Genomic DNA, 22,459 nt, shown 5'->3' on the forward strand with positions numbered 1-22,459 from the left:
CATCTTCCACCAAAGAAGACACAGAGTGCTTCTGTAATTTATTTGCTTTGACCTGTGAGTCTGTTGAACATTCAGAGGATTTCTTGACTCACAGCCCCTCCAGGAATTTATCTTGGGTTGCAGCAGAGAAACAGCCCACTTCAGGACTCTTTTGTAATAGTAAAATAGAGCCAAAACATTGTCCTTTGCAACCAGGTTTTAAACGAGTAAGGTTTGTTTTTAAATGGCTCATATGCCCAGCATTCATGCCTGTATACATGCTGAAAATAGAGGAAAGAAATAATCGGGTAATTTAATGGGATTTTTTATTTGGTCTCCAAGGACAGGGACCGTTTTGTCAGTAGCCTACTGCCAGGACTGTAGATACTCCACAATGGAGCACTGATGTGCTTTTGAAGGATATTTAGACTTCACTGACTACTGTCCTTCCCGTGTTGTCACTCTTAGCAGGAATAATCTGTGAAGTGAAAAAGCACATACTACGTAAACTGCTGAGATCGCCAGCATAAAATTAAAACTTCTTGCTGTGCTAATGCATTAGCAGTGTAATTTTGTTTGATTTTGTTTTGGAGAGAGGGTAAAAACATTTGTCAGAATTTGGCAACAAAAAAGTATGTCTGCTTTGGGCAGTTTCACGTTTACATTATTTGGTCATATTGTTTCTGTTGATTTTTCCATTTCTGTACTGTGCTCTTCATTTTATTGATTCATCTTTTTAAGTTAGCATATTCAATGTAATTGTCTTTTTTTTTTTTCCCCCAATTCAATGAGACATTCATCATTTTCCTGTTCTACCCTGTCATCTTTATTTTTCCTTTTGGTTTTCCACGACGTGAACCAGTTTGCTAGTCAATGGGTAAGTGTCTTTTCATTGGTTTTTAACCTATATTTTTTCTTTGGTTATTAACAGCCACTTTTTATTTTAACTGGTAATACTGCTGTTCTTGTTAATTTGTTAGCCTAGCCCTCAGAATTCCTTTACAGCCTAACCTTGCTACAGACTGATCATCAGCTTCTCAATTCTTCTTTTCTTGTTCATCCTCTTAAGGTGGTTCCAGATGAATTCTTCACTCTTCCGCTTTTCAGACCCAGGGTCCTGTCTTACCAGGTCACAAAGTTATGGACTCTTTCACCTCTTAGTGAGGCAAAAGAGCAACAAACAACTTGTTTCAGGCTCATCAGAAGTAAACCACAACTAGCAACTCTGTGCCTTAAGCTGATGCTGCCATTTCATCTTTTACTTACTGTCCTGCATTGTCAGCCAGTCGCCCTCAAAGCCAAAGCTGAGCATTCACAGTTACCTTTTGGACTACAGACCCTCACTAGATTCTCTTCTGAAATCTTCCCATTCTCTAAATTTTTAAGCTCCATCATACACTCTTCACAACACCAAAACAGATATACAGCCTTTTGTTCCCTACTAGGTCTGACCATGACCCCACGTGCTTCCAGTGCTTCTTTTCAATGCAAGAGTTTGACATTATAGCATACCTGTGATGAAATACATACTTCTTTCAAAGCCCCCAAGTTAATCTTCATCCCAATTCATCTAATAAACCAAAGGAACCTCAGATTTTTCACATATCAGAAATTATCAGATAATGTAGAAACTTCCTTCTTTCTCATAAACTTTGAACTATTGTCTATCAGTTTCTTCCATTCCCAAGGCTCTTTTTAAAGATTAAGAAAAAAATTGGCCTTTCAGTTGCTTGTAGCTGATATCATAGTTTGAAATGCTTCAAGATTTGTTAGGTGAGAAGCTTCTGGAATCTGCCCATCTGTCAAAGCAGGCAGGAGAGCATCTCATAACATGAACAGTTGCATCTCTGACTCCTCTATAGGAGCTCTGGCATTTCAAATTACTCCCACTTAGCCTCTTGGTCTTGAAACCTTTTCCGTATTACCTTTCTTTCCCTTGTGCTTTCATTTTCATTTTAGTCTCAAACATGGTCCTTTATGCCAGTCAAGAAAAGCATTCCATAAGGCCTGAGTTAAATTTTTTTAAAAGGGCTGCTCATTCATCTAAGACTCAACACTGAATATCTACCTGACAGTTTCTAGAACTTCTTCTGCAAGTGATGGAAGGTGTTACTTAATTACACGGTTAGACTCAAACATCTCCTTGAATACAACATGCTCTTTTCATTCCCTACATGAAGCTATAAGCAGCTGTATATCTTGTTCAAGTAGAGTCAGATGTGGAAGTTTTTATCCTGAGTTTTTATCCTGAGTTGTCAGGAGGGAATTCTTACTTATCATGTAATTAGGGCATTCTGGTCATTCTTAGCAATCATAGCACCTTGAGTTCAGAGTTTAAATTTGATTGAATCCCCGGGTTTTCCCACATTACTTCATGCACTGCTCACCATTCTCCCAAAGGTCTTCCATTTAAGTCCACTCTCATAGTCACTAAGTCTGCTATTCATGAGGGCTCCCCCTGCTCCTTACCTTCTGGATACCGTCTTAAAGCTTAAGAGAAGCACAGCATGATTTGGTTACAGGCGTGAAGTACATTGTGTTTAAAGAGAGCTCAGCTGGCTGGATGCCTTCTGCACTGGCTGGCCGTTGCCTTAGGAGGGTTTGAGAAGCAGGTCCGGGGGAGAATCGCCTTATCTCAGACTAACTGTTGGTGCCTGCAGCCTGCTTCATCAACAACCAGAGTGGCAATGCATGGAGTACAGGGGAAGGCTACAGCAAGACAGCCAGGTAACGTACTGGTTGCTGCTATTTCTCAAACAGCTGCCAGCGTGGCTTCTTAGTTTCCGTGAATGAAATCTTGGGTAGTTGTATGGTGAGCAGTGTCCCACTTCCTTCTTTCCTGAACCAGAAGCCAACAGGTGCTACTCCTTTGCAGTCCATGGATGCCAAGTGAAATGAATAGCAGCAGTAAGGGAAACCTTTGTTGTCACACAACTTTCAATCCAGAGATTTTTTGGCCTTTGTTATTTGTGATAAATAGTTTAAAACCTATTAAGTTATAACTTTATCACCTAGATGCTGCCATATTCTGGCAACATTTACCTTTTTGAGTATGATAGGTAAGAATCACACAGGAAATATTGCTGGAGGCACGAATCAAATAAAAAATTTTTCTGGGGCCACTTAGGTTGACAGATCGTTAGATCCAAGCAGGACCTTAGATCTGTATTGCACCTTATTTGTTGTTTTGTGTAATTGGGTAGCATGAACAGAGTAAATGCCATTGATCTATACTGTTGAGTGTTTCATGGAGGAATATGTATAGAAGCTATTTTAGTTGTTTCAGAATTCCAGCCTGCATTCCCAGTACCCTATCATGCTTATAAAAGAAGAGAGACGTACTTTTCAATTTGGGGAATAACGACTGATGTGCCATTTCAGTGGAGTGTGCCACAGCCCGTGCTATGTATATATGTAGAAAAATTTAGGGGAAAGTGGGCTTTAATTTGATAAACTTTGTTTCTGAAGCTATTTTGATTCATAGAATTCAAGGAGGAGACTCATTTGACTGCATAAGTAGTAGAGGATTATAGCCGATTTGATAGTAAAAATGCAGAGACAAATATGTAGGTAATATTGTAATGTTATATGTTGGCAGTAGCTGTTTCTGTTCAGATGATCATGTGCAATTTATTTTCACAGCCATCCAACCTTAAAACAAACAAAGGAAAGCTAGCTTGAATATCTTATAAAAAAAAAAGTAATTAAAAAAGCCAGCTCCAATATTGGGACATAATGAGGTAGAATGGAAAAGAAAATTTAATATATTGTAGAAATGAGCAAGTTACAGTTGTCAGCTGGTCACCACAGGATTTTGGAACAAACTCTGTTCTCCAAAAACACAACTGTCAAAAGGCTCTAAAATACTTTGTCTCCTTCCAAATGCTACTAGGAGCAGAGAGCCACATTTGGAAGACCAGCCATATTGTCCTCAAAAGACAGTCCTGTTTTGGTTACATCCCATGACACGCTTTGCCACTAAGCATAGTTTTCTTCCATGTACCTCCTACAGCTGCAGCTGTATTTCATATTTTACTGGGAGTTACTCTATGGCAGCTGGAAAGGCAGAGTGCCCTTTGGGGGCTTTGGGATGATGCTGAAAGACTCTACAATTTGTATTCAAATAATTTAGCTGTGGGAGCTGACTTGTCTAGGTTCAGACTCCATGTGGATTGGGATCACATCAGCCAGCAGAGGAATGTAAAGGCACAGCTATCCATAAATGTGTTTGGGAAAAGGGTGAGGATTTCTCTGCTCTCACTGAGCAAGCTTGGCAGAAATAGAAAAGCTGCAGTCCTACAGGTGCTGATTTCAGGATCATGCATACAGCCTTGTCAGCTCATACAATTTTATCATGAATTCTATAACATTTGCCATCTTCTTAAAGCCTATCTCCTGGAGTCAAATAATATTCCACGAGGATCTGAAGTTTTGTTTTGTCGGGTATGGCTGTTTTAGTGGAAGTTGGCATTGGGGAGGAGTGGGTTGAAAAATTTATGATGTCATAGTTTGCAAAATAAATCTTGAAAACAGGGAAATTAAATTCAGATTTAAAAAAATTCAAAAAATATTTCTAAATACATGTCATGATTTTGAAAGCTTGTTGTGATTTTTGAATAATTTGATTTAGTCCTTGTTTTTCTTGCTCACACAGTGAAGTTACTGATTATATTCCGTTCCTACAAAATTATATTTGCCTGGGGGGGGGGGGGTGGAAGAAAAAAAGAAAAAATGTAGGAACTGATCTTAAAATATACATAGATCCATTAATGTAGTGTGCTGTAGAGATAAAGTTGCAGACACTTTATGGGAGGGACAACTGTGATTTTTCACGGATCATAGAAATATGTATAGTTTTGACAAGCATCTGTGGGAGAATAATCATTTATTGTTTGCAGAGAGTAAGACACCATTGCCTTCCAAAGACTGTTTAAGCAACAGACGTCAGACAGTTTGGGGTGATTTAAGTCCTTAGCAGATCAAGAGAATATTACTTTGGTCAAGACATTAATATGATTAGAATAAAATAAATCTGGAACTATGGAAAGTTCTTTGACATATTTCTAATACATTCTTTCACTCTTCTGAGATGTCTGCTGATGTTTGTCTGAGACATATATTCACATTTTCCAAGTGGTTTTAAACTATAAAAGAAATTAAAACCAAAAATCAGTATGCATGGTGTTGGTACCTGGGACAGATACATATGTGTGGGCAAATGCATTAGGAGTTTTATTCTCTCTTAATTTAAATGCAAGTTTGGCAGATGCACTGTTTAGAAAATCATTCCTAAATATATTAAGCAGATCAAATTTAATGTTTTGATTTTTATGGCAACTCTGAGACAGATGAAAAATATCCTTTAAAACCATACAACTCTGAAAACTATTCAGCTGGCAGCTGCTAAGTTAGGCTAATGTTTATACTGACCTCAGTACTTTTACTCCGAGCATTATGCTGTTAGCTGTTCCAAGTAGCCTTGAACTATGAAGATAGGGTTAGTCTTTACAAGTCACATTTTCTGTGAAGTGGCTATTGGGGACAATCTTTGCTGTCAGATAAATGTTTCTAAAGGAAGAATTACTGTTTAAATTGATGTGCCTCCTTGACAGAATGGGATCCCTAGCTCCTGTTAATTTCGGGAGGGAGCTCTGTGGTATTATCTAAAAAGTCTTTCAGATTTATTTTAAAAGTATTTACTTAAAGGCACCTTCTTTATGAAAAAGCAAAAGAAAAAGGCTATGGAGAATGAAGTCTGTTTTATTATGCCTTTTATGGCCTATTAATTTGTTACCATCTATTCTGCTTTGTTGATGAAATTTTAATTTTGCCCTTGCTTGAGCATATTGTAAGATTTGTATAAACTGCAGCTCACTGTGCTAACAGAAAGGCTCTTTTAGGATGAACAATTGGAGCTCATTTTATTTCTAGAGGACATTTAAAATAACTTATGAATGAGAGTTGTCAGACATGAAATGCTCTATTAATTAAATCTTATTCTAGTCTTTTTGCTTCTCCAGCTAAACCAACCCTTTAGAAAAAAAATACATGGCCACCTTAATTATATAGGAGAAGACAAAAAGTATCCTTCACATTCCTTCGCCTGAATAAGAATAAGAACTCAATTCATCTAAATAATAACCCCATTAGCTGCTTAACTCAACAGTGTACATGGGAAAATTTTCAACACAGAATGTAAGAAAGTGTTGATTGGGTAGATCGTTTTCAAGGGTTTGTTCTTCTGATGTTCAAAATGATAATTTTAAGTAAATCTGATCTGGCAGGGTTATCAGCTTTGTACCATTTATGACTTATGACAAAAGTGTGTGTTCATATACATGCTAATGCTTCTTTATCTTTTGAAATACAGCAACAATACCATTCAAAAATAGATGACTTGATTGAAGAAACTGTTAAAGAAATTATTTCACTTCTTGTTTCAAAGGTAAAGCTATTTAGTTTTTAATTTATAATAAAGCAGAAAATACATCTCTAATTATTGAACTTCTGCAATGTCTTTAAACATCACAGTTTTTCTTTACACAGTGAGATTGGGGGGACAGCAACATGATTTGTAAATAATAGTCATGCAAATAATATTGAATTTACAAAATTAAATTTTATAACCCATTAGGTAAACAATTTCTGTGCAACCTGCTAATCAGATAAGTTTCTCTTCTGTGTTTCTGTTATAGATAAGAACTGCTAGCAGCTAGTAGAACTGGTAGGACTTGATTATGTCAATATTATCTTAAGTAATAGCATGTTTTATGTTTTGTTTAATTTTTCACAAGAAAACTTTCTTCCTATCACTAAGTAGTATTTAAATTTTGTATTTAGAGATGGACAACAATCCAGAGTATCGGTATAAAATTTTAATGACATTTTGTTCCACAAACCATTTAGTTTAAAAATATTTTATAAGTTGTTATTTCTTGAAATTGACTTTGTAGGGTTTTATATTTTAAAAAAATATTTCTTTTGACATGATATAGGGACTTGGAGAATAAGTGAAAAAAAATTTTAAAATGTTTTGTGTTACTGTAGCACCTCTACTCCAGTAGAAGTCTTAAGTGCTTAAAGTAAAAGAAAAGCTTTCAGTCCCTAACAGTTTGAAGGACACAGCAAATAATGGCAGAAGAGAAAGATTTTGTAAGAAGTTTTGTTATCTGTGCATTGCAAACTACCCAGAAATATCTGATTTTCAAAGTAAGAGAAATAAGCCATACATTTACTATTTGTGAGTTAGTGACAAAAAATAAGACTCTGGTCATATTTTCATCGTGCCTGCGTTTTCACTTGTCACAGCTTGCTGGCAGGAGGTGGGGGAAGCAGGATCTCCTTTTGGATTGACACCCCCCACCCCATGCTTGCAGAGGAGTTGAAGAGGAAGGCTTTGTAGAATCATAGAATTTTAAGCAAAATGTGTCTGCTTGCTGATAAATACGTAGAAACCACACCATTTTTTCTCTAAAGTGAAGGTTTGATGTAAACATCACTACAAGTGGTTCAACTCGACAGTTTCGAGTTTTACATGCCACCTGTCATCACTCCGAACTAACCTGTCCATTTATGGTTTTAGTGTTATTGAAGAGGAAGAGGAAGAAAGGGGAATTTAATCAGAGCAAATCATGCTATTTAACGTTAAACCTTTTCATTATTTTTTTTAATATCTGAGATTATAGAAGAAGGAAGAAAATAGTCATATTTCTCCTGGATATATGTACAAGAAATTCTAGAGACAGCTGCTATTAATACAGAGGGATTTGCATTCTTAGTTATCACGTATACTATTACCAGAGGTTGAAATCTCGGAACAGGAGGCAAATATTCTGTGTCATTGGCTAATCATTAGAAGCTTAACCAGTCTCTCCTCACTTGAGATGTGAAATGCCAGTGACATCCTGGTTGCTTCTGTTTCAAGGCAGAAAGCCTCTGAGGGTACAGAGGAAGGGTGATGTTTCACTCTTGGTTTTGGCCAGGAAAAATGCACATCAATGTGCGTGATATCCATGTGTGTTCATTTTTTTCATCTAATATATTTTCATGATTTTTTAGCCTTTGCCTCTGTATTATTTCCTTTGTGCTCCAGAGGAATAAGGGTTTCAATCATTGTTTTTAGCTGCAAGTCATCTATGAAAATGAAGAGTACTTTCACTTCAGTGAGACTTGGTAAAGACTATACCATGCATTTTGTATGCAAGACTTACCAAGCTAAAGCATTTAACAAATCACAGGAATAGCACAAAACACTGCAACAAAGCACAGTGTGTCTCAGTAACCAATTCAGAGCATGTAAGGTATACACAGAAATGCTCCTAGAGCTTCACGTGTCCGTACACTGAGATCTCAGAAAACAAGTTTCCAGCTTCATAACTAAGCCTTTCATTTAAATGGACATCCCTGACACTGCAATGTTTTCCTCTGTTCTTTTGTGTCCCACTTGTATTGGAACCATTTGCTGGCACTGTGGACACCATGTTGTTTGTGAGATCAGCCCCTTCCATAGCGGATCTTCGCAGAATAAGATTGAACACCCTTCTGCAGAAAGAATCCTTGCCAGTCAGATAAAATGAGTTAAAGTATGAACAGCAGCTTCTCACAGGCATGCAACGGCAAAGCAGAAAGCTGGTGTTTGGTCTAATAAAGGGACTGTAATTATACCATGCATGGGGTGCAGAAACAACTGCCACTCTCTCTCGTGATGTGGTTTTATTCCTTGATCGGCACCTATGTACTGGTGTCTTAATTAATCACTGTAAATATGACAGGTTAGATTGATAAATGACAAATGTAGGTTTGCACTTGCTCCTGCTCCTTGAACTGTTAAGAGCAGGGCTTATTGTAAAGTGATGATCTCAGTTCCTCTGGAGGTGACACTGTTGTGACACTGTTACAGTGCCCATTAACAGCATGCCAGATGGAATTTCGTTCTGTCCTCACACTCATAAAATGATACTCATGGTTGTGGGAATGACTGTGTTGAGAGCAAGGGATGACTTCTAAAACAATCTTTATATAAAACTGGAAAGCAATTCATATGTGTAAAATAAACGCGCACGAATACAACGGCTGACAGATATTTTATGTTATACACCATGAAAGTACTTGAGCAACATAACATCACAGAGGGACACGAGAAGGGGACTTGTTTGCCTTAAGGCTCATTTGGGGGAGTTTAAGGCTATAATTAATGCAATTAATAAGATGTTTTTTGGTCAGAAATAAATTTCAGCAAAAACACCTTTTCATGCCAGTTGCTGAAGAGTCAAGCTGCTCAGAGGATCGCAGGGGAAGGTATCAGGGAGAGGAACCACACCATACCAGCGATTCGGGGTATACATTTTCTTGCCCCTTCTTAGCCATGTAGTAGCAGTTCAACAGCACATGCTGTTGACAGAAAACGCTAGTGCTCTTACACTGCTGGCTGAAGTCAGAGCTGGGTTTCTATTCAGTAGCAAAGATAAGCAAAACATGATATTGAGATCACCACCTTTAACAATTGTGCTCCATCATCCTTGAAGCTCTGATCTTAGAAACTCTGGTCCTAGAAAATAACCTGTGTTTTCTACCCAAAATACATGCTGGATACACACACTCCTATCTTTAACCATGCGTTCTAGAGGCAGCAAAGTGGTGTGGGGTAGCAGGCCCACCTCAGGAGAATTTTGGGGTTGGGTTTCTATTTCTGCAGTGGTTCAACAATTTCCATCAGTTCGATCGATAGGTGAAGCTGGAAAAGGAATGTTGTCCTTGATTTCAGCACTTTGTAAGGTGGAGAAGGTGGTCAAATTTACAGATTGCATTGCCCTGCTGAACAATGAAAATCTGAGGAAGAAAAACTCATATTTTCATGCCAAATATTTACTTTTCTTATTGTGCATTTAGATTTTTCTCTGTGCTTTTCCTTCAGGTTGTTTCGGTGTTAGAAGGTGTGCTGTCTAAATTGTCAAGATACGATGAAGGCACTTTCTTCTCATCATTAGTTTCATTCACTGTAAGTGTTTGGATTCACAATGGTTCTGTTCTTCTTTCTGTACATAACTGTGAAATTGTGCACAATCTGTAGTAATAAGCGCTTACTGTGTGTTGTTTTAATTTTCTAAAGGTGAAAGCAGCTGCAAAATATGTTGATGTTCCCGTAAGTACAACCTTTTTAATTTATTTTTTCCAGTGTTCATAATAATTCAGAAAACAGGGGGTTTGTCAGCTCACATTTTTTATTGTTGACATTTTGGTTTCCTACAGAGATTCATTATAGTTTTACACAGAGTATTTAAACAGCCAGTACAACCCTCAGAGAGCATTTCATTTCCCTCAAGCAACGAGTAACTCTCAAAGCGAAGCTTAGAAAGGTTATTCTCAATGCACTTTTTCAGTTGTGGAAGAGTGAGGATGGTAACTTAGATACTCTCTTGTAGGGGTCTTTCCATCATTTGGGTAAACTGTTCAAACGTACAGGATAAGCGACAAGTCAAAGCATCATACTTGAATATCCATTATTTATTGATTTTTTTTACTTCAGGATCCCATCTTGCTTATTTAATCCCTTGCTTGCTTGCTAAATCTCTATCTGATTTACCATTGCTTATGCAATTTTTGTGTGGTATAAATAAAAACTAAAAAGGGTAGCTGTTGGAGCTCTTTCATACATAAAAGCAAAATTCAGCTATTAGAATATTTTTATTAGAATATCATAGTAGAATATCTTTTCCTTAAAAAAGCAAGGAAGAAGTTATCAAATATTGTCATTATCACTGTCAATACATATCCTTTGTTCTCTCACAAGTCTGTGTTCTCATCCCTTTTTAATGTGATTCTAAAACAATCTTATTTTCCAAGCATAGCAAAAAAATGACTAAAATTATTATGTTAATGACTTTACAAGAAATAAAATTACAAATATAGAAGAAAGCTGGATATGCTAGACTGTATCGTGCCAGAAATCTTTTCAGCAGTTCTATACTTAAAAATAGTACTTGCAAGCTTAAATGAATTATTTTTTTTTAAATCCATGCATACTAAATAAAAGGAAAAATCTCTTGTTTTGGGAATTTATTTACTATCTTTATATTTGCTTTATTCATAAGATAACAAACTGTAACATTTCTGTTTGGATGATATTTTCAGAATTTTTTTCTTATTTGGTTACATGTGGACTTTTTGTTGAATTGTATAAATGCTCTTGTGTTTTATAAAAAAGTAAAAAAAGCAGGCCCAGTCTTGAATTCAAAGGAATGACATCATATCAAATCCAGTTAATTTAGAATACATCTTGTTAATATGTTGTGCTGTGGAGCTGCCCCAAAAGGTCCTTGGTGAGGCACTTAAGACTCAAAAGCCTAAACAAAAAATTACTGAACAAACTAGAAATTCAGTGACTTCTTTCAGGTAACATGAAAAACTCTCCAAATTACATAGAATATCTATGAGAAGGAGATGTCAAAATCTTATACTATTGGCCTGGATACTTTGACATTGAAGTTCACGATAAAGATGAGACCAAAAAATACCTTTGCCACAAGCTCAGGGGAATATTGCAAGTCAGGTCACACAGGAATGCACTGCTCCGGAGAGAGCGATGGCAGAGCGCGGAGGTGGTTGCTGGAGCCCCGTCGCCTTTCTCACATCACTTAACGGTGTTGCTTGGCCTGAAGAGACAACTAGGTGATATTCAGGCTATCAGGATCCTTGCATTTTTACAGCCCCTTCACTTTTCAGCTATCCCACACAGCTTTCCCACAGGCCAAGATGTGAACTGGACTATAATACCACAGTTGTAATCTACAGGTGTGGATCTGACCAAACAAACCTCTTCCAAATTCTGGAGGACATTTTTCCTGGGTTGAAGGAGTTTGATAGGCTGGGGTTTGGGTTTGCTTCTTCACATTCTTCCCCTTGTTGTGAAGATGCAGTTGAGGCCAAGAAGAGCCGTTGGTGTCACAAAACTGACAGCGAGTGTCCAGTCTGAATAGGGTCTAAAATCACCAGTTGTGGAAGTTACAAATTCCAACTGCAAAAGGAGGCTGTAAGTCATCATCACATTACAAGGTCATCTCCTGGCCTCACAACTGAAGTGAGAAGTGGAGAGAGGGGCGGCACAGGGTAAGGAATTTACGCCCAGCTCTTGGTCGTGTGATGCTAACCTAGCAATCCTGCACTGAAGCTAATTAAATGCCTTGTGTGGCTGTATTTTGAACTGATACGGCTTAAAATCTCTTCTCATCCCTCCTTACCATATAGCTGCAAATATGGAAGTGACTTAAAGGTGACCGCAGTAGGCCCTTCCTTTTGATGCAGGTGCAAATATGTGCAGAATTGCACTTTGTTAGCTGACTGCATTCTGCCCCTGTGCCCCACCTCCAGTCAGGGATCTCACTGGGTCACCTTAGTGCTGGCCTTGGGGTCCCTGAAACAGGGCTGTTGATCACTTGGTGGGTCTGGGGGAGAAGGAGGTTGGCAGGGGGCAAAAGGCCTTTGGGTTTTTTTGAGTGTGTGAATTCAACAGAGTTTTTCGTCTTTGATTACCAGGCTCGATATTTGGCAAAGAGGGGAGAATACACTGGTTAGTAGTGAAATAAGAAGAAATTAACTAGGCAAAAGAGGTGTTAGAAGAAAATGAAGGTAGTACTGAGAAAAATGTTTTAGAGGGTGAGAGGTAAAGGGGATAAAAAAGTTAAAAGGTAAATAAAAATAGACATTAAAGGATTCAAAAAGGAGGAGGACATTCTTGGGTGACTCTTGGTCATTTTGAGGAACGAGACACAGACTTGCAGTTCATTTGGCAGATGTGTTTGTAAAAATGTTGCTATCTACCCATCCATTCATTAATCTTGCCAGAGAATTATGAATAACTCCATCCAAAAAAAGAGTTTAATTTTTTTTTTTGACCTGTTTAAGAAAACATTCAACATAAGCCTCCATTTTTCAGAATGCCCTTTAGGAAGTGGGATGTACGCAGTCACAAGGAGCTCTCATTGCTTTCCCCAGCCATTGCATATAGGGCTGTATGGTCACTGTGTATGTTTTGGTAATTGAAACACCAACAGAAATACGAGGAACAGCGCAGAATAACCCAGACTAAGAAGAGTAACAACAATGATGGCTTGCAATTTCCTAAAAACAATAATGAAAAAATCTAGTTGCTATTATGCTCTTTTTGTTGGTAATTGTCACAGTACACCAGGCTCTGAAGTGATAGAAATTGTGGCTGCTGTGCAAGTGAAAGAAACCAAATGTTCGGAGGAAAATAACACAAACATTACAAATATAAGTAGTGCATGAAGGATGCAGTTTGTTCTCTTGTTAATGCTATATTTTGATGTTAGGGAATGCAGGAGCTGATTTAGGTTACTCTTTTTTTTTAAAACAACTCACCCAGATGTGCTATAACTCTGTTAGTTTCTCTTAAAGACCAAGCAATCCTTAGGAGATGTAGAAGTACAACCTGTCTAATTTTTTTCTTTTTTTTTTTTAATATTCTGTTCACAAAGCAAGTTAATTAATGAGGATAGGGAAAGAAAGCAGTAGAATGGAGGGCAAAAAGTGTATACTGTTAATCTCAAATTATTATTATTCCTCGATCATGTAGATAATTTCATTGTGTTCAGTTTCTCATCCTGTAAGTCAGTTTTGCACACAAACGATTGTGTCTCTAGCTGGTCATTTCTACACACGTTTGCCTCATTTACAAATATAACCAGAGCAATTACTCATACAAATTGAGCATCCAGTTACATGCATATGTATATACCGCTTTTGGTTCAGAAAGGTATGTTTAAATCCCTTTGTAGGAGCCAGTAATCTATGCCAGTCATTTAGAGGGCACAGAAGGAACCTAATCCTCTCTCACTTCATGTAGGCCACCTGTCATACCAAGTGCAGAGAGGCCATTTGAAGGACCCAGGGCTGACAGCAGTGCGCAGCTCACACAATGCCAGGCCTCTCACTCCGCTGTTGCCTTTATGCGAGGATCAAAGGTATGAAAAGGGGCCTCACACATGTGCCAGCATTTGACTTATGGGGTCCCGTAGAGGCCAAAGTAGGAACTCTGCCTCCTACTAGGCAGAGGCACATTGGGACCTTCCAGATACCTCCATTTCCAAATATCGTACTTGTACTGCGTGGCCTCGTTTAGCTGGTTTTAAGAAGCAGACAACTTCTTCCGGGAAATCAGTGTTTATTCAGGTGTGGCCATACTGTGCCATTCATTTTTAAGCAGGATATACTTGGAGACCTCTGTTTAAAAATAAAGAGCACAGAACAGTCATTATCCTCATGCCCAGGGCTTCTCCTGCCTTCCTCCTCCTCTTCCTCCTCTGTATATCCAAACCTGAGAACTGGCCCGTCTGTTTTCAGATCCATAAAAACAAGCTATTGCAGAACTGGAGGGAAAGCCCTGCATCATCTGTTTTAAGCCGGCAGTACTTTTGAGATACCCCTTAAATGGAGATCAGAAGGATGGCTGCTGATCAGTAGGAAAGTTAAAATAACATAGTAGAACATAGTTCATTTTGGGGGGAAAAGCATATTTTATACCTGATTTTGTCATAGGAACTGTAGCGTTTTGAAGACCTTTTGCACTACAGAATCAAGGTCCTGGTGCAGACACTTGCACGCCTGTGTTGCCCTGTGAATGCAATGAAACTAAACATATGAAAAAGTGTTTATGTAAATGCTTGCAGAATCACAGCTTAAGTTCTGCATGACAGTTCTCAAAATACATTTAGCCTTTGGCAAGGTTGCTTTTTCTTCTACAAGAAGATGTATTACAGGCAGGGAAAATGCATTGTATTTTTTCATTTAAGCAAAATATTATTTTTCATAACCATGAGAATAAAATTTTACCTTTATAATAGACTGATTATACACATCATACATCTTCCTGCCTGGCTTATGTATTTTGATTTGTAAGAAATGAGGGGAGCGAGCATCTTGTCATGAGTACAAGTAGTTTCTATTCCAAAAATATGTTAAGGATATTTTAATGCTGTCATTCCAAAGCCCAAGTGATGAGCCTTGCAGTATTTAGAGGAGAAATTTCAGGCAGTGAAATTTTCCATCATGCTCTTTCATTTGGTGGTAGACACTGAATAAGGAGCTCCTGTGTTTCTCACAATAGCCCCCTCCAGCTCATCACTCCTTTTCATTTCATTGTTACATCCATGCTGTAGTTAAAACGTCTCCCTCCAGGATGCAGGGGAGGGGAAGGGGGTAGAGAGGAGAGCAAATACAAAATGGGATGAAGTTTATTATTATATAGTTAGTCTCTAACATCTGTTCTCATCTTTGAAACATTAATGCTTTGACAAGATAGTAACTCAGTAAAACTAGATTTTTTTTCATGGTACTATCAAAAATACAAGTTTGTTTAACATTCTCTGATGCTAAGAAATGTTCTGTGACAAATGCCAAAGTGAGAATAAACATAACTCAAGTATTTACAAATGTACATGTTTTTTATTGAGATTTGTGAGAAACTGTTGCATTGCAAAAAGCTGTGCAGAAACTTAGGTGTATCTCTCCTGTAGGAAAAGCCTAATATTAGTGGCAGTATTAAGCTTGTTGCAACCTTTCAGCAGCAAAATATATGAACGCCTGGAAATCAAGGCAATGCAGCATTACTTTTGACTAGGTGCCTTGGGGAAATTTTGTGAGTGGGAGCGATGTGTGTCAATCATAATGCAGCTTTTGCATCAGCTTGGAAACTGGAAGAATGTATTTTAAAGTTTGCCTCCTTGTTAAATAGACACTATGATAGTGTTTTCCTGTTTAAAGGGAGAAAGTTAAGCTGTTCCTTCTTTATCTGAATTTGTTGCTATGAGAAAATGCCTGTCGATCTGGACCCACCTACCAGTGAATAGTAAAAGAGACAACCTGCACCTGTGGGATTAGGTGCAGCAGCAGGAAGTAAGAGCACTTGCAGTGTATAATTAACAAGGATTTCCCCCCCCCCCCCCCCAAACAGCATGTTCATCTTGCCAGGTTAACTAGTGATTAACCCTAAAAAAGAATGTGCTGAAGCCTACACCCTTGTTTAAACTCATTCACTCGCCAGTGTATTCAGTTACTTGTGTAACCAGCGACAAAGTAACCCTATTTACAACTCTTCATTTCCTGGTGTTTTATTTGATGTCTTTGTGTTTCCAGTTTCTCCATTCATCTCTTTGTTTGGTTCTCTTTCATTTTCAGATAGGCAAAACATCTTGTCTGCTGTTCTGAATAAAACAAACGTACAATAACTTTTTATCTATCATAAAAAAACATTTTTTTTCTTGGGGAAGTTTTCAGACAGAATACCTTTTTTCACACTTACCCAGATAAATATACCAGGTTAAATTCTTCTCCCAAAGATGTGTAAATAACTCTCTCCCATTAACTTCAGCAGATGTTCTGCCAGAGATTCAGAGGAGCAGAATTTTTTATATTGGGTATAGAAGTGGAGACTGAGTTGCTTAAGTCTGTCCAATATTAGTAACAAAATGCCCCCTGTGACAGTTACTTAAAATATATCTCAGTTTCTATTTGTTTGTCTTTTAAGGTACATCCAGTTGCCTAATTGTTGTTTGTTTTTTTAATTCTACATTAACCTGGGGTTTTTTTCTGAAGTTTAATAATCCAAAATAGAGCAATAGAGGATCATGTAATCAGAGGTTCCCATCTAATACATAATCCCTATTAAAAAAAGTTAAAACATTAAATATATAGCACTAAGCCTGTTTTGATGCTTGTAATAGCTTTCTTTTCTTTCACATGTGTAGAGAAAATAAATAAATTCAATGCATGCAATATGGAGAGATAATGAAGTATTTGATAAACTGTTCGTTCATTCAATGTTTCATGTGTGTTTTGCCCACCATGAGCAAAGATGGTTAACTTGCAATGATGTTGGTGAGGTTTTAAAACAGGGAGTCATACAGTTGGAGTATTGATAATCTTCCTTACCCAGACATATTTCTACTGTGGGCAGACACTGTTTAAAAGGAAAATTAATTTTTTTCCACAGCGATTTCGAAGATAATTATCCTGCACACATTAAAGAAGGATGAAGTGTTTTAAAGAACTGTAATTCTAATTGGTAAATGTCACCAGCTGTTGCAGTTACTCTTACTTGTGTATATTCTTTTAATGATTACACTCCTGTGCCACAAGCTACATGAAAATATATTCACTAGGTGTGAAATTCCCATATGTCACAGCTTCAAGACTAGGTAAACGTCTCAAAGATAAGGGGAGAGTTAATGCTGATGGGAAATGTTATTTTCCTAGCTTTGGCTGTCTGCAAGATGAACATTTTCTATTGAACTTAGTAAAATAAAAAATTGTGTGAATTGGAGAACCATTAGGTTTTAGCATTCAATGGAAGATTCATATATGCATTTTAATATATATCTCCAAGAACTATAATCAGCCTTTCATTTGTTAGATTATCTCCTTCACCCACCCCTGGAGATTTCAAAATATTTTCCCATTATCCCTCCAAGTTAAAACTAGTCCAATTCCTATAAATTGCCTGTCAGGTTTTAGAAAGTACATAAGGTTTCAACACTGGTTTTATTCTTTTGTACCATCACAAATGAGTACACTAAGGTAAGATATGGAGCTTTCTGTTTTAAATCTCCTTCACTTTGTGATTTAGTTTAATTTAAAAACATTTCTGTCACATTTTAATGAAGGTACATTTTTATGAAGGAAATCTATTGATTTCCATGAGCCAGGTTTTCCAACAGAAAACTCTTTTATCTATTGTAATCTTACATTTTTATTTCTATGCTTGGGATCAAGGTGTGTAACTCAGATGTAAATATAAATAGTCCTGCTTTCCTTTTAAGAGTTTCACGTAGGCATGTATGTAAGTGCTAAGTTTTTAAAATGAGCTTTCATTGCTTCTGGAATGACCAAACCAAATGTGCAGGAGACATTTCAGTTTTTCCATGTGAGTTTTGGAGATGCTAGGAGTGTTAAACTAGGCCATCATTACACATTTAACTGTTACTTTTAAGAAATGAAACTGCCATTGGTGCACATGTATAAATGAAAATCTGCTTGTTTTGGATCATATTCCTATATGTGTCCATGGTAGATTCAGGAAAAAAGAGATGAAGCTTATGATCCAGGAGGTTTCACTTACTGCAGTTTTGAGGGGAGAATGCTCTCATCCTATTATATTAATGGCAGTTTCTGGACAGGTATTAGTTTGGGCATGTTGCACCTTTCCTTCCCTCCTGTGTTCAGACCTGTTCGTATACATTATAATATATTACATACAAGATAATAAGGAATGAGAAAAATTAAAAGTTATCCACTTGTAGACTAGAAACAAAGCCTTGATATAAAATTATATGCAAATATTTCAACTGTATGAGCATTTTTATGCTTACATGCCTTTAAAATATGCTAAATATTTTACTCTGACAGCTTTGTACATATGCTGTTTTCAGGCAATAACAGTTTCTGAGAAACAGAGATGACTTATGCCTGGGAATTCAGGGACTGGGTATAGCTGTTTTCATCCTCCTTCCCTAGAGGTGTTAATTATTCTGTACAGAGTCAGTCTTAGCCAAATCTGAACCCTTTCTAAATAGCTTTGTGCTAAGACTTACTGTAAAGTATTATAAAACTTAGCCTTCTTTTGCATGCCATGGTGTTTAAAAACTATTATTTGGGAGCATGCACAGAAGACTTTGCAAAGTGCTTATGTTCCTTCTTGGTTCCTGTTAGAGAAAGGTGAACTCCTGGCCAGCCCTGCATACACTGCCAGGAAAGGGGATGTTCCAGGCTGTTAGGGACTAGTGTGGAACAATATTTTGTGGCTACAGAGGTCCAGAAGTCCCAGATGGGCAGGAGAGAGCAGTTTCAGCCACCACTCTGGCTGACCTGACACAGCATCACACACACACGACATATCCTAGCCTGTCCCGTGTTCCAGAGCATGGTGTGAAAATTACACCTACTGTGCTATTCATACAGAACACAGATCAGCACAAGAAGAGAAACGTTTCAGCCCTTGGTCCTTCCCTAGTCATCCTCCGAGCTGATTGTGCCAGTGCAACAAGTTTCAGAAAAATAGGGGTACAGGTCTACTCTCACACCAACCTTTCTGTGCTGTTGCTCTCAAAGAAGTGCTTGAACTTGGTTTGAATTGAAATTAGTAGAAGCTAACCTCAAACACAAAGTTCAGCTGTACATTGGAAGCAAATCGCAACAAATCTGAGGCAATGAAAAAGGAACCAAATGCTTTTTTTAACCATTTTCTGAATGTGATAGCAGGATCTTGACCTTGAGGGTGAGGTAGCTATGAGAGCCTCACTAACAAAAAAGGGGAAAATGTCCAAGTTTGCCATTGGTGTTACCAGAGCCAAGACTGCATTCCATTACATATGGCAATGTAGATTTATGACTCAAAGCATCCATAAATTATAACACTGAGAACTTTATTAATAGTGAACCCTCCTGAACTTCGTGGCTCACCCAGAATTCGTAGCAGATTTAGTAAATACAGTTTATACATGTGTGAACGTTGTATCATAATCTCAGTTTTCATTATGTTTAAGTATAACTTCTTATAAGTCTCAATTGTTGAGTGGTCTACCTCTTTCCCTTCCCACTACTTTCTCCCCTTACTTTATGTCTCCACAGAAACCAGGGATGGATCTAGCAGACACCTACATTATGTTTGTTCGGCAAAACCAGGATATACTTCGAGAAAAGGTCAATGAGGAAATGTACATAGAGAAGTTGTTTGATGTAAGTAACTACCCTTGCAAAGCTTCCTGCTATCACTGCTACATCAGAAGGGATAAGCTGCATTTTAATGATACAAGATGTTCAGATGTTCTTCCCTGTTGATCATTTTTTATTTTACTTCTTATTTACCATCTTCAGCTGTCAAGGTGGTCTTTCTTTAAACATTTCCTGCATGAAACTTTTAAGCACTAGAAGGCATAAATAAAATTGGTAGAAAATTATTTGAAATAGTCATTTTTCCACTGTGAGTAGTCCAATTTTATTCCATCTTTTGATTTTGAACGTGTAAAGGAGGGAATTGGATTGGTGTGGTTTGTGGACTCCATTGCAGACCTAATTTCCCTAAACAAAGAACTTGTACATATCACCGCCTGCTTGTACACAGAACGCCAGGTACATCTATGGGTTTTACTGGTGCTTTCATGGAATGACTCTTAGAATTTTGTTTTAAGACTTAAAATTTCTTAAAGTTGACCAAATGCTTACTGAATTGTTGAACTCATTTACAAAATTCTAATCCTGCTTCTGCAAGTTCAGAGCAACCCTTGTCCTCATACTCGAGGCCCACACATTGCTAGCCAGCCTATATCTTCACAATAATTTCCCTCAGCTTCGATACTGGCTTCTGCAGCCTCCCTCCACTCATTCCTTTGCCCTGATTCCTCCTCTTTTTTTAGAAATGATCACCTACTCTACCAAAATTTTCCTCATACAAGGCTCTCCTATAAGGCCGCTAGCAACTCTTGGGCATATTTCTGCTCATTCAAGTTCTGACCACTAATTTATGTCTAGTATGTCCCTTTCTGATTTGTCTGAAGGAGAAGCTGTAGGCAGCTGAAATTGTGCCTTCTGTATAAATTCAAAGTGCTACACATGTACAATATGTCTAAAATAAAAGTTATTTTATTGTAAACTTGGATCAATTTACATGACAATGATGTCAGTCACTTATAATTATGTAGGAGTTTGAACAGGGAAAGAAGTCATCTCTGGCACTGTGCAATGCAATGCAATTTATTACAAAACAAATTCTGGAACATAATACAGACTTTGAAATGTATTTATTTGTGTGTCATCTCCTAAGTATTTTAGAAAGCTTTGCTGGCAGTTTCATTTAATTATGCAAGTTACAGCAAATGTTTTCATAACAGCAATTCACAGCCTTTACTGTGACACTACAGTTGTGGCAGTCACAGAAGGTCCCATAACATAGACTCTCAGCCATGGTATGTCATGTCAGTGTTTGTTGTTTGTTAGACTGGGTGGTCAAAATGAGACTTCTCTCTCAGATTTTATATTTCCAGACACTCCCAAGCAGCTTTACAGAAAAAAGTATCATCTGTTTTAATAAGCTAAGTGCTAATATGTGTGAAAAGAATGATTTTATAAAAGCTTTGATGCCCTGCAGGGGTAGAAAAATTATCATCCATCCAGCTGGCACCTTCACAAAGCACTAAAACCATATTAGCAACTTCTGCTTCAGTTTGCTTTTGCACTGAATCTGCAAGCATATGTTTCATTTTCAAGTTTCTATTTTTTGTTTTTCTTTGGGGTTATTTTTGCTTATGTTGTAATTTTCTGAATGTTAAAATTATGTGCCTAAGGCCAAGTCTTAACTCTCGCTGGAGAGACCACATTGACTTTGTTGATGTAGTGGGATTGGACCAAGCTTTAGGCTATGACCGTAGCAGTAAACTGGCCAGGGCCTGGGCACAGGCCTGAGAACTAGCAAGTGACCATCCATACCATTAAGTGATCAGCATGGTTCCTGGTGTGATTTTGGGTTGGGCCAACGAGCACTAAACCAAGGACAGGGCCTCCGTACAATTGGGTTAGCATGAGTCAAGGACCGCTTCCAAGTTTCATTTCGGCAATCACGCTTTTCAGCACAAGAAAACATCTCCCGTATGGATGCAAGTCACGATGTAGCACTTGCCTTTGAGACGCAAAACCATTCCTGTCCTCTTTTACTCAGTAGTACGCGTTGTATGCTGTCATGGCCAATGCTTGTAGCTGTAAGGAAAGAAAAAAGGTGTACGTGATAAGTATTCTGTGTATCAAATATCTATTTCTATCTTTATCTTTCTTTACATATGGTGGTATCACATTTCTACATAACATCACACTAGGAGATATAACCAATTGGACAGGTTCAGATAAATGCATTAACAAATACATAAGCTCATAGCGTGCAGAAATTTGAAACAAAGGCTTCTCACTGTGTTAACTCACCTTTCCTGAGATTAATTCCGATTTAGAACAGTATGAGCGAGCAAGATTTTGCCTGTGATTTTTGGAAGGGTTTTTAAAATTAGTGATATAACAAAACCTAGGTACTGTTTATAAATTCAATTCTATCAAGTTATATTTCAATAGAAAGAATAAAATATATTCAGATTTTTATGTAAATATACTTCTAGCAGTTCGACTGGCTACAGTTGTAGATCACAGTTGATTTCCCCTTAAAGTACATTGTATTTGTATCAGATAAGAAATCATCAGCCAAGCGAAATAGGAAAAGTGCATGTCTGTGCTTCAGCCAGGGAAACACCTCATCCAGATTAACCAAATAAAAAGAGATTGTTCTGTGTGCTAGAGGTGTTAGTTATAAATATAGACAAGCTCAGGCCTTGGATGCTATTTTAATCCCCAAAAATGTATAATTACAAACTATTTATGCACAGATTTCATTGACTTGATTCAGGGCTGCTATATAGTAATAGTTATTACAGTG

General features: G+C 37.6%; 1 protein-coding gene across 22 annotated transcripts in view; it reads left to right on the plus strand.

Moving 5' to 3' along the window:
* CADPS2 (calcium dependent secretion activator 2) overlaps nucleotides 1–22,459 on the plus strand; it is a 322,654-nt gene that overhangs the window by 279,961 nt on the left and 20,234 nt on the right. For 13 of the 22 annotated variants that reach the window (XM_030014991.2, XM_030014994.2, XM_030014996.2 and 10 more), the window contains 4 exons: nucleotides 6,350–6,424; nucleotides 9,893–9,976; nucleotides 10,088–10,120; nucleotides 19,618–19,725. In XM_030014991.2, coding sequence (XP_029870851.1) covers nucleotides 6,350–6,424; nucleotides 9,893–9,976; nucleotides 10,088–10,120; nucleotides 19,618–19,725 — 300 coding nt within the window. Of the gene's footprint in view, nucleotides 1–841; nucleotides 857–6,349; nucleotides 6,425–9,892; nucleotides 9,977–10,087; nucleotides 10,121–19,617; nucleotides 19,726–22,459 lie in introns of all 22 variants that reach the window. The other 9 variants (XM_030014988.2, XM_030014990.2, XM_030014992.2 and 6 more) reach the window with 1 other exon arrangement.

Source organism: Aquila chrysaetos, chromosome 5, assembly GCF_900496995.4.
Source record: "Aquila chrysaetos chrysaetos chromosome 5, bAquChr1.4, whole genome shotgun sequence".
Taxonomy (NCBI): Eukaryota; Metazoa; Chordata; class Aves; order Accipitriformes; family Accipitridae; genus Aquila; species Aquila chrysaetos.